Source organism: Narcine bancroftii, chromosome 4 (genome assembly GCF_036971445.1).
Source record: "Narcine bancroftii isolate sNarBan1 chromosome 4, sNarBan1.hap1, whole genome shotgun sequence".
Lineage (NCBI taxonomy): Eukaryota > Metazoa > Chordata > Chondrichthyes > Torpediniformes > Narcinidae > Narcine > Narcine bancroftii.
Window position 1 is genome coordinate 63,295,076 of NC_091472.1, and position 16,813 is coordinate 63,311,888.

Genomic DNA, 16,813 nt, shown 5'->3' on the forward strand with positions numbered 1-16,813 from the left:
TTGAGAAATAGTATGGCTGTAGGGAGGATGCAGCAGGTAGGTAAAATGGACATTGTAAATTGGGAAGTTGATTGGGAAGATATTTGGGTGCCACTCTAAGTGCAACGTTATTACAGCATTAGGGATCTGGGTTCCAATCTGAGGCTGTCTGGAAGGAGTTTGGACATTCTTCCTGTGACTACATGGGTCTTTTCCAGGTATCTCGGATTCTACCCCTCTCCAAAAATGTATGGGGCTTGTAAATTAATTGGTGCATTTAGGTGGAAGGGCCTATTGCCATGCTGTATCTCTAAAATAAAATATTAAAAAAATTAAGAAGAGAAAAATTATCAAGTTTCAGAAAAGAAACAATTTTTTTTAAATGGAAGCAGGGTCTTGGATAAGGAACATCTGATAAAATGAACACACTAATAAATCCAAAATGAATGTCAAGTGAAAAGGCCCAATGAAAGAGAACTGGACCTAACAGGAAGGAATGACAGAAAATGGGCTGATACTCATGCTCCTGCTGCCAATTTTACAACAATTCATTCAGCAGGTTTAAAAACCAGGCAAGTATTGAATAGATGCGGAACTAAGTGTTGGATCCTTATAATGTAAAGGTCATCAGATATTGCTGACAATTGCAATCATTACCTAAAAAATGAGATAAATTCAGCTGCAAATCAAATGCAGCATTGTGGATTTGTGTTTCACTGTGTCTAATTCATCCTTTTTTGCCCATCAAAGATCAATGTTTAGTACAAACTTCTGGAAGACCATTAAAAAGTATTACAAACAATCCCAGTTCCTAAGTTAAGAGGCTTCTTTAAAAATGGAAAATACCCAGTTACAGTCTCTAGAGCCTGCTTGTAGAACTTAAGAGTGAACTTGCACAATTTATCTCATAATTGGTGTGCAAGGAATGCATGCTTCACCTTAACAAGTTAATACATCTTTCACTATTCAAACAATATTGCTAGCCCCAAAAATCCCCCTCAATAACCAACTTACCGTGGCTTAGAAAAAGGTAGGTTTAGATTCATTCATGTTTTACTTCATACTGTGAACTACTCATGGAAACGTTAATCAGCTCATGACAACATATTAAACGTTTACCTGTTTTCAAAAGTTTAATGGCTTGAGTTCTTTCATCTTGTTCCCCAATACCATTTTCTTCAACAATGTGATTTTGTATCTCTCCATCAATTTCCATCAAAGGTTTAAGTTGGTCAAAGATACGGCTTGTGAATTCAGAGACATGGGGTGACAGTGTTGGATTTGAATTAGGCAGAGTAATGTCTACCATGAATAAATATGTTAGAACGCTGCAAAAACAAAATATTTGAGAAGTAAAGTAGGTGAAAGAATTGTCTATTACAAGTTTACCATTATAAATTACAATATATTACATATCAACAAACATAATTTTTATTGACATATAATTCAAGAATTTTAGAATTGCTGATGGGAACACAAATGAAAATGTGAATGATTTTTAAATAACCTATGATTTATTTAACTACTTTAACTGAATTACATGGGTCAGCATTAAAAACATATGGCGGTGCTGCCAGAGCTGTAGCGCTGCCGCTGGTGTGGATCCGGGAGAACTACAGCGCTGCTCCGCAGGGTCCTACTGCCAACCTGCACAGGGGATCAGAGAGAATACCCACTATTGGGAAGGAGAAGCATAAGAGACGAACCTACAGGAGGATGACCATTACAATGGATCAGTAAAAGCTCAGCAGTCCAAGGACTCACACAGGCTGTGGCCTGCTAATGACTTGTTGTTGGATCCACACAGGTTGCGGGATGCTGGAGACAGGCTTGGGGGAACCAGATTCCAGAACTGCAATTCAACAGGATGTTGAGGTCAAGAAGGGCTCCCTGAGGGGCCTCGGGCACTGAAGACTTGCTGATCATTTCAGAGATTTGGATCTGGAGCTCAGGTTGCCATCTTGCCAATGGTTTGAATTGGAGCTTGTGCGGCTGCAGAGGCTATGGGAGCGGTGGAAGCAAATCCACAGACACTCAGTTGCTGAAAAAGGACTATTGCTTTTCTTTCTCCTATTGTTAACGACACAGGGCAATGCTCATGGCAGGCATAAGTTGAAGGATATTCATGCTTATTACATTTTTAATATATTATAACCTTTGGATTGTAGTGAATTACTGACATTGAATGCAATTTTACAAATGAGATACAACTGGGTTACTGAGTGGGGAATCAAATTAATGGGTGTTTCCACTGTTTACAACTATTAAATAAATTTAATTCAATTTAAATCATTGAATTAAGATGAGCATTGAATCATTTAACTAGATAAAAAAACAGTCAAGGTGTTCCAAAGGGAAAGTAATAAATATAATGGGAGATAGAGAAAGGGGGAAAATTGTGGGTATAATTGACCAAGGAATCTTGAATCTTAAAGAGATGTAATTTAAGCATATACATTATTCAAGTATAGATTATAAATACTTTAATTAAAAATCATAACTTTATATAATAGATATTCTGAATTGTAAAATTTTGCAACATTGTAAACCCTCCATTTAGTAGCACTCACCTTCCTATCCTTTCTCGCACATTTTTATAGACCTGTGTGAGTTTAGGCTCAAGATATTGAAGAAGTCTATGCATCAATTCAGGAACTCTCCACTCTTGTTGAGCCAAACCACCCTGCAAAACGTATAGTCGGCTAGCAACAAAAGACAAACAGTGTGACCTTTTATTTCTTTGTACAGTACATTAAGACAAGAAAACAATTATTTGATTCTCGATCATTCATTTTTGATCACTTTTCGCAAATATATCTGCTACCTTCAAAAAAAAGACAATAGAAGGAAATACCTTCTTTTGATGAACATGTGAGTGAGTGGAGCCAGAGACAAGAAATGTTGGGACTGTCTCTAAATGTGCTGGTTATCAAGATTTATCATTTAAACCAATTATGTTCAGTGTAGATTCTATTCCACAAACTTCAAAGATTCATGGATTAATCTCCCTTGAAGTACCTGACCATACTCCTTGAGTTTGGAAGGAGGAAAAAGATCATCCATTGTTTTCAATGCCATCTCCTGTTGGGGTCTGTACTGTGTCCATGTTCTCAATGCATCCATTTGCAGTTCAACAAAATTAAAATCAAGCTAATGGCAATAATGGCATGTCCAAGCTTGATCCAGTTGGGAAAGTTAAAAGACAAAAACCCAGATAGGGTTAGTGAGGGATAGAATTATTCCAGACCAATCCTGACCTCAGGTGATATCTGTGACAGCATTGGATTCCTCTTGGTGTTACAGTTCCATCCTTCTTTTCAAAGATATGCTAGTGAGTTAAATTACTCCTTAGAATCTGCTAATTGTGAAAAGAATCAAAGGGGAGTTGCTGAGCATGTGTGAAAAGAGACACCAGTTCAGATAAATAGAATGAGGGATTGAGATTGATGGATTGCTCCCCTGGGTGAAGGCATGAACACAAAAAATTTGCAAATGCTGTGAATATAGTAAAAGCAAAGAAATGCTGGAGGAACTCAGCAGTTCTTGCAGAGTCCGTAGGAGACAAAGATATGTAACTGATGTTTTGGGACTGAGCTCTTCCTCAAAGCCCACACCTCAACAGCACACCATGATGCTGAACTCTTCTACCGTTGGCTCCCTCTATGCCTACTTTTTCCAACTCCACCCATCCCTATGACAGAACCCTTCTCCCGCCTTCAACCTTCTTCCTCCAAAAAAAACCTTGAAGAAAGGCTCAGGCCCGAAACATCAGTTATATACCTTTACCTCCTTTGGACGCTGCAAAACTGCTGAATTCCTTCAGCATTCTGTGAATGGATTCCTTCATCATTATAAAACATCTATGAAACCATGTACCACAACCCATTTCAGCAGCTTTTGGCATAGAAAGAAGGATTAAATAAAATTGCTGTGATGTCATCACTTTTCTCTCCACTTCCAAGTTAGCTAAACTAAAGGGAGTGAGGATTGTGTTTTGCATGTGCTCATGGCATTGTTCTGAAGTAACCAGAATGAATGTGATGTGCAATCCATCACACTTCTGTTGCTTGAAACTGAAATGAAGAAATAGTAAAAATTCTGCAACTTCAATTTTAAAAATAGGAGCACACAGGTGTCAAAATACTATTTGTCTTGATCGATCAGTTTAATAATTTTTATTTTAAAAAACATGCATATTTTTGCTTGTTGGCTCATGCTGTTCTGAGAGAAATGAGAGAAGAAAGTGATATGGATTCATTGGAAACAACAAAAAAGGAGATTTGGTCAGAATGAAAATGAAGGGATGGTGTGAAGTCAAGCCACAGCTGACATTTGGACATCTGGTTATCCTGAATGTAGGAAGGTAGCTGTAGTAATTTTTGAATAGCAGGTTAACAGCACTGTGAATGTTTTCTCCCACTTCTCCAACACAGAGTTACAAAGGCAGATTTGAGAAAGTGTGTACCAGGGACAGTGTAGTAAATAGTACATCTAAACTTTGATAATTGCAACCAAGGCAGCTAAAACAATTACAAGAATTTGCACAAGAAACAAGTACAAGTGGTCAGATGATGGGCTTTAAATCAAAGCAATATTCAGAAAGCTGAAAGAAACTGTACATAAAGTCAATTACTCTGGAGAACAATTCCAGAAGACTTCAATTTAGAATGTTTTCCCAAGTTCCTACTTCTGCTAGGCATTGAAGTTTTCCTCAAGTATTTGTTAGTGTTTTATCAACCTAATTTGCATTTGAATAGAATTGGTTTAAATGTTCTTCAAAAGTGCTTTGAAGAGACTGGAAAAATACTGATTATAGTATGAACATATTTCTTAAACGGTGCTCAAGCACATCTTCTTTAAATACACAGCTCTTCCTATTAAGATTCCTATGCAGAGTCTTCGATCTGGATGCATGGTATGCCTCAAATAAGGATGGACAGAGTACTTTGGAATATCTGTTTGAACAAAGCCCACCTGATATGGAAGTATTTACGCTGTTAGTACTTCGTCCAGTGCCTTTGCCATTACTTTTGAAAATGTGTACACCTCCTGCAGACATGGGGGTCCATATCTGGTTACAAAAGCAGAGAATGTTGCCTTGTTCACATTCAGAAGCAAGATTTAATTTTACTCGCCTCATTACACATTGTCAAAACACTGGAAGCAACACTTTCTGATAAGGACAATTAAATTAACGAGAATGCAACAACTACAGGGTTTCTGGTGACAGAGCAGATTAAATTGTCTTCAATGTATCAGTTTACCCTCCCCAGGCATGCAAAAGAATACTGAGTTTAAGTTAAATAATTCTTCTCTTCAAAAGTTTTGCAAGAAATTCAGACGATTACAAACAGCATTAATAATGGATTTTATTATCATAGAGTTCACTTTTTTTTGTAGTGGAGAAAATATGAATAATCGCATTATTCATTTTGCTAATTATCACTATTCGTAATTATTTCTACTCCTCATTCTCTTTAGGATTGCTTTACTTGAACCAAAAGGTTTGAGTTCTTTTCATTTGAAACATCATGGAATGATCATTGACCTTTCCCTTGGAGATTTCCATTTATTGTTTTTGTTGACAAATACAGGAAACCCCCAGACAAAAATGAGGCAATTCATAAAGTCTTCTGTAAGATTTAGATGCATTAGCAGAGACAGACAGGTAACATTTGCGATTTCTTTGAAACAAAATTACAGAACAATAGCATAAACCTAAATAGATCTAGCCTCAAGACCTTTCCGTTCAACCAAAAGACATCAAGACAATAAAACAAATAAATATTCAAGGTAGAGAAGTATACGAAGGATGGAGTAAGGCAGCAGAATGAATTTTTAGATCACTTGAGCAGAGGTGGGACATAGACAATAGTTTACTTAGCTTCGTTCTATGCATTTTCTGTGTATTTATTCTCATTTTTGACTAATGAACATGAACTCACAGGTATTTTCATATCACACAAAATTTTAAATGGTCAAAAGGAAAGTTTTGTGCACTTATCAAATTCACATATACAGCAAGCAAGAAAATAGCCTGTCATCACTTTCCCTTTCAAGCAGGAATGAAAGTAACTTAGATGTATTGTCTATACGATTGTACAAATTTCTTATTGGCCTGTTGTGTAACAAATATAATGTCAGCCACTTCTTACTAGTAGCCATAATGGCTAGTGCCAGCATCAAAGAAATTGGAGAATCTCTTCCTTGAACTCAATAGGCAAAATTTCATATCAGTAACGTTTTACATGAAGGAATTTTGGATTTAAGGTTACTTTTCCTCTATCACAAGGGTTGAATCCTACAGAAAATGCATGTAATATAATCTCAGTCTCATCTTTATACTTGGAATATAGCAAGTAACTGACTACCAACTGCATTGTAAAATTAGGAATGCTGAACAATTTCCTCACCTTCATCCTAACGAATACTTCATCCTAATAATATAAGAATGTATTCAGATCAAATAGTAAAGTGCTGCTTGATTTTCAAGGGATATTGGGGATCCGTATAGTAGGAATAGCCAACATGGAGCAAATGAGGTACTTGAGGCATATTAAAAAATGCAAGAAAAACCTCAATAAAGAAATCAGGAAGGTTTAAAAGAAGACATGAGGTTGTGAAGGGAAATCCTAAGGGTTTCTACAGTATATTAAAAGCAAAAGGATAGTAAGGGACAAAATTGATCCCCTTGAAGATTGGCTTTGTATGGACCCATAAGAGATGGGGAGATTCTAAATGATTTTTTTTATCCGTAGTCACTCAGGATATAGGCACAGTCATGGGAAGTAAAGAAAACAAGCAGTGAGGTCATGTAACCTATACAGAGGAAGTGCTTGCTTTCTTAAAGCAAGTAAGGGTGGATAAATTCCCAGGGCCTGACAAAATATTCTCTTGGACCTTGAGGGAGGCTAATGTAGAAATTGCAGGGACTCTGGCAGAAATATTTACAATCTCCTTAGCAACGGGGTGTGGTTCCAGAGGATTGGAGAGTCGCTCACGTTGTTCTGTTGTTTAAAAATGGCTCGAAAAGTAATCCTGTAAATTAGATGCCAATAAGCCTGATGTCAGTAGTAGGTAAATTATTGGAAGTTGTTCTAAGAGATGGGATATACAATTATTTGGATAGCAAGAAACGGATTATGGATAGTCAACATGGCTTTGTGCGTGGTCGGTCATGTTTAATCAATCTTGCAGAGTTTTTTGAGGAAGTTACCAGGAAAGTTGGCAAAGGAAAGGCTGTGGATGTTGTCTACATGGACTTCAGTAAGGCCTTTGACAAGGTCCCATATGGGAAGTTAGTCAGGAAGGTTCAGACACTAGGTATTCATGGTGAAGAAGTGAACTGGATTTGACAATGGCTGAATGGGAGAAACCAGAGAGTAGTGGTGGATGATGGAAATTGGAGGCCTGTGACTAGTGGTGTGCCTCAGGAATCAGTGCTGGGACTATTGTTGTTTGTTATCTATATCAATAATCTGGATGATAATGTGGTAGATTGGATCAGCAGGTTTGCAAATGACACTGAGATTGGGGGTGTTGTCGATAGCAAAAATGGTTTTCAAAGCTTGCAGAGGGATTTGGGGCAGCTGGAAAAATGGGCTACAGATGGAATTGAATGCAGACAAGTGTGAGATATTTCATTTTGGAAGGACAAACCAAGAAAGGATATACACAGTGAATGGCAGGGCACCGAGGAGTGCGGTACCACAGAGGGACCTGGGAATACAGATACATAATTCCCTGAAAATGGCATCATATGTGGCTAGGGATGTAAAGATAGCTTTTGGTATATTGGCCTTCATAAATCAAAGTATTGAGTAGAGGAGGTGGGATGTTATGGTAAAGTTCTATAAGACATTGGTGAGATCAGTTCGGAGTACTGTGTGCAGTTTTGGTCACCAAACTACAGGGAAGATATCAATAGGATAGAAAGAGTGCAGAGAAGATTTACTAGGAAGTTGCCTGGACTTCAAGAACTGAGTTAAAGGGAAAGGTTAAACAGGTTAGGACTTTATTTCCTGGAGTGTAGAAGAATAAGGGGAGATTTGATAGAGGTATTTAAAATTATGAGGGGGATAGACAGAATAAATGTCTATTCTGTGGGCTTTTTCCACTGAAGCTAGGTGAAATACAAACCTGAGGACATGGGTTAAGAGTGAAAAGGGAAAAGTTTAGGAAGAATGTGAGGGGAAACTTCCTTACACAGAGATTGGTGGGAGTGTGGAATGAGCTGCCAGTTGAGGTGGTGAATGTGGGCTCAATTTTAACATTTAAGAAGAATTTGGGCAGGTACATGGATGAGAGAGGTATGGAGGGCTATGAGCTGGGTGTAGCTCAGTGGGACTAGGCAAAAAACAATGCTTTGGCAAAGACTAGAAGTGCTGAAGGGGCCAATTTCTGTGCTATGCACTTAAGCATCATATCAAATTTGTAAGCCAACATTTTACATTACCAGAACCTATACTTCCAATAGTTCAATTTTCAAACCCATTCCAATTGTAATTATAGGTCATTATGTAGTACTAATATTTTAAGATGAAATTTTGAACATACTCATTAGGAAAGCAAGAGTACTGGAATTCCCATTATTCTTTTTATATGGAAATTAAATTTTAATTTTCCAGTTAACACACAAAATATATATGCGATTAACAAGCATCAATTCAGCGACAATAAAAGTCCAGTTTCTGAACTGCATGGCAATATTGAAATTTCTCTGATTGTTTTTAGGGGTTTTAGAGGGAAAACACAAGAACAAAGTCAGTCATTCAATATCTCAAGAGTGATTCCTATTAAGGTTGAAGTTTCTTTGCACTCAACACTTACTTTGCTCTATATCCATCAAAAACATCATCTAATAAAAATTCAAATATCCTTGTATACACAAGGGGCAGAGCTTTGAGGGGAAGCAGGGAAGAAAGGAAGAAAGGAAGCAAAAGGAAGGAAGAAAGGAAGAAAGGGGAAGCAGGGAAGAAAGGAAGAAAGGAAGCAAAAGGAAGGAAGAAAGGAAGAAAGGGGAAGCAGGGAAGAAAGGAAGAAAGGAAGCAAAAGGAAGGAAGAAAGGAAGAAAGGGGAAGCAGGGAAGAAAGGAAGAAAGGAAGCAAAAGGAAGGAAGAAAGGAAGAAAGGGGAAGCAGGGAAGAAAGGAAGAAAGGAAGCAAAAGGAAGGAAGAAAGGAAGAAAGGGGAAGCAGGGAAGAAAGGAAGAAAGGAAGCAAAAGGAAGGAAGAAAGGAAGAAAGGGGAAGCAGGGAAGAAAGGAAGAAAGGAAGCAAAAGGAAGGAAGAAAGGAAGAAAGGGGAAGCAGGGAAGAAAGGAAGAAAGGAAGCAAAAGGAAGGAAGAAAGGGGAAGCAGGGAAGAAAGGAAGAAAGGAAGCAAAAGGAAGGAAGAAAGGAAGAAAGGGGAAGCAGGGAAGAAAGGAAGAAAGGAAGCAAAAGGAAGGAAGAAAGGAAGAAAGGGGAAGCAGGGAAGAAAGGAAGAAAGGAAGCAAAAGGAAGGAAGAAAGGAAGAAAGGGGAAGCAGGGAAGAAAGGAAGAAAGGAAGCAAAAGGAAGGAAGAAAGGAAGAAAGGGGAAGCAGGGAAGAAAGGAAGAAAGGAAGCAAAAGGAAGGAAGAAAGGAAGAAAGGGGAAGCAGGGAAGAAAGGAAGAAAGGAAGCAAAAGGAAGGAAGAAAGGAAGAAAGGGGAAGCAGGGAAGAAAGGAAGAAAGGAAGCAAAAGGAAGGAAGAAAGGAAGAAAGGGGAAGCAGGGAAGAAAGGAAGGTGTTTGAAGTTTCTGGTGCAATTTGTGAGGAAAAACAACTTTCTTCTTTATTTCAATATAGCATAGTTCTAACCATACGATTATGTCAATTTATTCTTTAAACATGAAACGATTTACATACATTATCAAATGCTTTTTTTATGGTTTAACCAATTTATTTCACTTGTTCTAACCTTTATGCATTCCAAGATATATGAGACAAAGACTTATTCTTTATCTCAGTTTCTTTTTCCCAAATCTCTTCTCCACTCTACAGTAGGCCACATTTTTATAAAGTACTGCAATCACCTTTCTCGGGTCCAAAATGGATGGTCCTACAATTGCAAACACTGACCTCCACTTGCTTTTGTTCTCTAGTTACTCTGTTCTCATATTTATTTTGTCATGTTACATTTACAATCTTTTTTTTTAATTTTTTTATTTTTCACACCATAAATCACATTAGCCATGATATACACTATTTCTTTTTCACACATATACAGTGACTTTTTCTCCCCCCCCCTTTCCTCCCAAACCACCCCCCCACCCCCCCTCTCATCCATTTTAGGTATACAATCTAGGTTGCATTAAGCCAGTCAGACAATGTTGTCATTCAACAAAATTACACCAGAAATTCTACTGAGTCCATTCTTTTCTTTCCTTCTCCTTCCATCAACTTAGGTAATGTTTGTCCCCGGTAGGTTTTCGCTATTGTATTTAATGTAAGGCTCCTATACTTGTTCGAATATTTCAATATTATTTTTTAACCTATATGTTATTTTTTCTAATGGAATACATTGATTCATTTAAATTTAGTAGTTTCTTCCTTTTAATTTGGTTATGTATTCCATTAATATTTAAAGACATATAGTTCAGCGTAGCCCTTTTATATTTTGTTTATCTTCTCTTTCCGTTTTTCCATCATTACCTTTCCTCCTTTTCCATTTCTGTTTTCTTATTTTCAACTCTTTATAAGACAACATTCCTACAACATCCAACATTTTCCTTATTCTCCTATTTCTATCTTATTTATCCCCAATCTCCCCTTCACCTCCTGAGTTGTCCTTTATCCCTTGTCGGACAACCACATCTCCCCTCTCCATTTGGATTTGCGAATCCACTCGCAAGCGTCAACTGATTTTGCAGTGACCGCTATTTCCCCCCACCCCGCCTCCCCCAGAAAAGATTTCACTTTTCATATGTCACAAAGGTCACTCTTTTAATTCCCTCCTTATTCTCTCTATTCCATTACCTTCCCTTATTAATTCTTGTCTATACTATCTATATTTTCCTCTAAGTACAGATACATTCATGTATGCTCATTGTCTCTATTCACTCTTATACCTCTTTACCCGCATACATATCAATCGTGATCATTTTTACTCTCATTACCCGTCTTCATCCCTCAGTCTATTTTTGTCTTTACCCACATACATATCAATCGTGATCATTTTAACTCTCATTACCCGTCTTCCTCCCTCAGTCTATTTTTGTAATTGTTCTGCAAATTTTCGTGCTTCTTCTGGATCCGAGAATAGTCTGTTTTGTTGTCCTGGAATAAATATTTTCAATACCGCTGGATGCTTTAGTATAAATTTATACCCTTTCTTCCATAAAATCGCCTTTGCTGTATTGAACTCTTTTCTCTTCTTTAGGAGTTCAAAACTTATATCTGGATAAATGAAGATTTTTTGCCCTTTATACTCCAGTGGTTTGTTGCCCTCTCTTACTTTTTCCATTGTCTTCTCCAGTACCTTTTCTCTTGTAGTATATCTTAGGAATTTTACTACAATAGATCTTGGTTTTTGTTGTGGTTGTGGTTTAGAGGCCAATACTCTATGTGCCCTTTCTATTTCCATTTCTTGCTGTAGTTCTGGACATCCTAGGGTCTTAGGGATCCACTCTTTTATAAACTCCCTCATATTCTTGCCTTCTTCATCTTCCTTAAGGCCCACTATCTTTATGTTATTTCTTCTGTTATGGTTTTCCATTGTATCTATTTTTTGAGCTAGTAGTTCTTGTGTCTCTTTAGTTTTTTTATTAGATTTCTCCAATTTCTTTTTTAAGTCTTCTACCTCCATTTCTGCTGCTACTGCCCGCTCTTCCATCTTGTCCATTTTCTTTCCCATTTCTGTTAAGGTCATCTTCATTTTATTTATTTTCTCTTCTGTGTTGTTTATTCTTTTTCTTAAATCCTTAAATTCCTGTGTTTGCCATTCTTTAAATGACTCCATGTATCCTTTAATAAGAGCAAGTATATCCTTTATCTTGCCTTTCTTTTCTTCTTCTATTTCCCTGTACTCTTCCTCTTCCTCTTCTTCTTCCTCTGGGTTGACCATCTGTTGTTTCTTTGGTGCCCTTTCCTCCTCTTCTTTCTTGTTTCTATTGTCTTCTGTGTTCTCTTCTTGCTGCAGGTGTTCTGCAGCTGTCGTTGCCGGCTGTGGAGATCGACTCCCCAGCTGGTCCCCCCTCCCGTCGGTGTGTTTTTTTTCATTCGCATCGCGCATGCGCGAAGTATCGCGCATGCGCGGTTGCGCACTTTTACTCGGCTCTGCGAGCCATTTTTGTAGTCCATTATTTACCGACCTGAGGGAGCGGGTTTCTCTCCGCAGCGGGCCTCTTCGGACAGGTAAGGCCTTCACCTTTTTCCTCCTTTGTCTTCTCTTCCTCTCTTCTTACCGTTGCTTTCGATTTTTCTTTTTTTGTCGCCATCTTCTTTCCACCTTTATACTCACTTTTCTGTAACTTTTATTTCTGTGCCTTTGTGTTTTCTTTTGTTTTTCCCGACTTTTCTGGAGAGGGCTGGAGTTCACCGTCCGGCCACTACTCCATCACGTGACTCCTCCTCTGCTACATTTACAATCTCTTGTTGCCATCTTTTCTATGTACTCTCCTATTTCCTTTTCAAAAAAGTAATCAAACCTCATCTTTTTACCCCCCCCCCCGAGAAAAATAAAACAGTGGAGCCTGAGGGGGAATCTGATAGTTATACAAACTTGAGAGCAAATAGATACAGTAGATTATGCAAAACCTTTCCCCAAAGGAGAGGTATCCAAGACCAAAGGGCATAGTTTAAGATGAGCATCAAAAGATTTAAAGGGAATCTGAGGATGATTTTTTTTCAACCAGAGATTGGCTGTAATCTGGAACACATTGCCTGAGGTGGCAGTGGAGGCAGGATCAGTAACAATATTAAAGAGGCATATGGATAAGCATTTAAAATGCCATGTATGGTAGATTACAGGGCAAATGCTGATAAATAGGATTAGTGTAGATACTTGATTGTTGTCATAAACATGTTGGGCAAAGTACCTCTGAGTTTTGTATGACGTTGCTGGATTTATTTTTGAAAGAATAAATTCCTTCTCTCAAAAGTGAAGTTATGAATCACTTACCATGCATCTGCAAATGATCCTCCTTCCCCACTCAATGGTGCATCCATTAGCAATTCAAAAAGCCAGTGGAGTTTACGGGGATCTCTGCTCTCCTAGGGAAATAAATTAAGTTTTTTTAAAAGATCCCATGGCACTTCTTTCTGAAAAGAGCAATATGTTCTCCTGGGTATCCTGACCAATATTAACCACCAAAAATTCCAAAAATCAAATTGGCTTGTTGTGTAACTCAAGTGTTTGTTGTGAATTAGCTGATTGCCTTACAAAACAGCACTGGCTACATTTCAAAAGTAATTAGCTGTAAAATAATGTTTTGATGACATGAGAGGCAGGAAATGTAGGATTTTTAAAATTAATTCAAATTAGACTATTTTCTTGGTAAAATAAATACTTTAATGCATTTTAAGTTACCAAATTAAAATGAAGATCATGTAGAAAAGCATGTACTTTGCTCAAGGCTTTCTATATTTCATACAAAACATTTTCAAATATTCACATAAAGCATAGTACAGATCATTTTGAGATGCAAACTTACTGAATTCAATAAATTTGCTTTTGATTTGTGATTTATTATTAGTGAAATTAATGAATCTAACTGATGTGCTATCAATAACTCAAAAGATTGGAGTTACAGAACAAAAGGCTTTTATTTACATAAACTTGAAAGTCATCCTGTGCTGTAACCCATGCTTTCTGGGGAGGGGTTATGGTGTTGGAGCCTTTATACAGGGTTAAGAAGGAGGAGCCATGGATACAGTCACAGAATGGGGCAGAGCCAGATAAATGAGTATACAGCACTAACCATGTACAAATATTTTACGTTTTTCAGATGAATTGTTTGACAATTTTAAGGTTCATTTTAACATGCACCAAGCAGAATTTTTGTATAGTTAATTTAATTATCACAAGCAAAGATATGGATTTTTAATTTGAAATAAAACAAATATTAAATTTGAAATATATGGTCTGGAGTTCAATTGAACAATTTGCCATTCTTACTTACACAAGATGTGGCAATGCATGTTCCCCAGTCACTGTATGTCTCTACAGTGATGCTGGACAAGGCAGTTCTAAGAAGAGGACGGAGAATTTCCCACAGCTGCTCTACCTAGAATCAGAAAAATAGTTCAATGATAATATGCTCATATGCACCAACATTTTTACTTAATGCAACTGAACATGTTTTTTTTTAAAAAACAAGTATACTTAAATTAAAAAGTGACAATAAAACAAAAAAAATCATTAAAATTCAGTTATCCTTGTGGAAAAACACATGATTTTGTGCTCGTGCAGAGAATCGTTTTGCAGTTCAAGAGAACTTTACAAAAGTCTCATTGCAATTATAAGAATTTTGCAGAATGGATAACCCAAGATTAAATTTCAAATCCCTCGTCCTAAGCCATAATTGCCCAATCATTAAAAAGCGCCAATGCTTCAATGCACAAATAGCCTGAATCCTTTCCTCTCACCATTATTGCCGACTACTATTATTAAAATACATCCTCTTAAATAAAAAGTCAGTTCATTCTTTAAAGGACACTAAAGCATTCTCACAGAAATGAAGTGGGGAATTTACAAGAACAGTGGAAACTTATTTTTCAAGCCAGATAAAAAGGAAGAACACAATTTGCAAATGGATTTGTGCTAATGACCCAAAGCAGGGCACCAAATTTGTTTCAATAGAAATAAATTATTCTGACCATTAACTCTCCATTTAAAATACTGGAATTTAATTCTGCACAAAGAGATGCAAACAAAGTCAGTGTGCAGAGTAAATAGGAGCTCAGGTTGCCATTCATCAAACCAAAGTCTGTGCAACTGCAGAGCCTTTGGGAGTGCTGGAGAATCCACAGACACCCAGTGACTCTGAAGGGACTCTTTCTCTCTTTCTGTAAGGCAGGCAGGCAGATGGCAATTTCATATAATATTACATTTGTACTATTACAAGACAATAAGAGAATCTTAAATTTCTAACTATTACCTTTTCATATGACCAGTGTTTACAGCCTCGTACTAATCCTGCAATGATTTCAGCTCCACACCGCTGAGCACTTTCATGAGAATCTGAGAGGAGACGTTCCAAATGCGGTGTTAAAACTGGTAAAAAAGCTGTGTCAAAGTTCCTAAATAAGCCCTGCCGTGGAAAAGTGAACAAAAACAGATCAAATGATCAAATGCAACATCGAGAATGATTGAAATTATTTTGCTTGATTTCACTTAACTGAGAAAAAATGGGGCAGGTGGCGAGGTTTAACAAATACTCCAACTTTCCCCTACTTCCCCATCTTGAAAATATATAACTAGATATGACATGGCAAATTCCTAGTTTTACACTCAAATATGATAATCCAGGTGATTTTAAGAGAGGGCCATGTGTATTTTGAAATTCAGAATAATAAACAGCAAAATTCACACTGAGGATTTAGAAATGATGCAGTGGTGTCTATCTCCCTTTCTGGGAAGATAAAGAAATGATTCCTATTTTAAAGACTTGAGTACATTACCTAGGTTGACTTTCAGTGGAATCCAAGCAAACTTCTGCCCTTTCAAACTGCTGTGTAAAATGGGGTTAACCGGGCAATTTGCATGGTTAGCACCCCAGTTACATGGCAGTTTGAAAGGGTCCAACTAGGTCAACCCTGTCGGAACCCAACCAGGTCCCTGACCTACCTCAGAGATAGTCAGGGAACCCAGTTAATCTTACCTAGGTCTCGGCCAAAATGAAAATGGCTGACCCGCTTATTCCGGTGACGTCAGCGCTTGCATGTGTGCATCACTGGGCAGCCAACATCTGAACATCTGGCAGTACTTCCGGTGAGTGCGTGCTGCATCATTGCAGGGGCAGGAACCTCCTTAAATCGCCAGGTTGTCGATTTAATGGGTAGATCCCCCCACGATTTGAAAGGTGCTTTCAGCACTTTTGCCCCAGTAATCGCACCCAAGGCACAGGAGGGGTATCTAGGTGCTGCAATTTGAAAGGTGCTATTGTCTTAGAAGAAGTGTTCTGTCTTCCAAATGAGAGCATCTCATCAGATTTCTCAGTATTGTTTTAAGGACCAAATTTTTCCACTCAAAACAAAACAACACTTATTTCACTACTAATAAACACATTCTGTGCAATGCAGTATCATTCGAGTAACTTGCTGTTAATTTGCACATCCTGAGGTAATGAGAATCATTATATTAATGGAAATTATTTACTAAAATCAATATTATTGTCATATTATTCTTAATACAACTTTTGCAATAATGGATCTTTTTAAAAAATACTGGTTGTGGCAAATGTAACATTGGAGAGATTTCTCTAGAATACAATTCTGGTTGCTATTGGGAATTAAACACATTATCTGATGGCTCAGATTTGCTCATTCATATTAGGCACACAGCAAGACCCATTTACCTTGAAGAGGCAAAACCTTCGTGGATTAAATTTGTCCCTTCCTTTGCGGTCTTCCAAGGATAAAAATTTAACTAATTTTTCAATGAATTGTGGGTCAGAGAAATAATCATAAACTACTTGCTCTGCCTATAAAGAAAGATATTCACAGGTTATAACAGAGCCTTTGGCCAAGCAAACCAAAGGATATAAAATATGTTTAATTAATACACAAAAAATAGCCTTACTTCTTGCAGAAAATCTTCAAATGAGACTCTTATGCAACAAAAGTTTGAAATAATAGATTTTGATGTAACATTCACTGG

General features: G+C 37.4%; 1 protein-coding gene across 5 annotated transcripts in view; it reads right to left on the reverse strand.

Moving 5' to 3' along the window:
* The window catches only part of LOC138760627 (proteasome activator complex subunit 4-like), a 190,373-nt gene that overhangs the window by 37,881 nt on the left and 135,679 nt on the right, over window positions 1-16,813 (reverse strand). For all 5 annotated transcript variants that reach the window (XR_011355761.1, XM_069931418.1, XM_069931416.1 and 2 more), the window contains 6 exons: window positions 16,512-16,637; window positions 15,093-15,245; window positions 14,115-14,219; window positions 13,115-13,206; window positions 2,550-2,681; window positions 1,099-1,307 (listed from right to left, as the gene is read on the reverse strand). Coding sequence is in view for 4 of the 5 variants with exons in the window: in XM_069931418.1 (XP_069787519.1) it covers window positions 1,099-1,307; window positions 2,550-2,681; window positions 13,115-13,206; window positions 14,115-14,219; window positions 15,093-15,245; window positions 16,512-16,637 (817 nt within the window). In the remaining variant the exon portion in view is untranslated. The remainder of the gene's footprint in view (window positions 1-1,098; window positions 1,308-2,549; window positions 2,682-13,114; window positions 13,207-14,114; window positions 14,220-15,092; window positions 15,246-16,511; window positions 16,638-16,813) is intronic.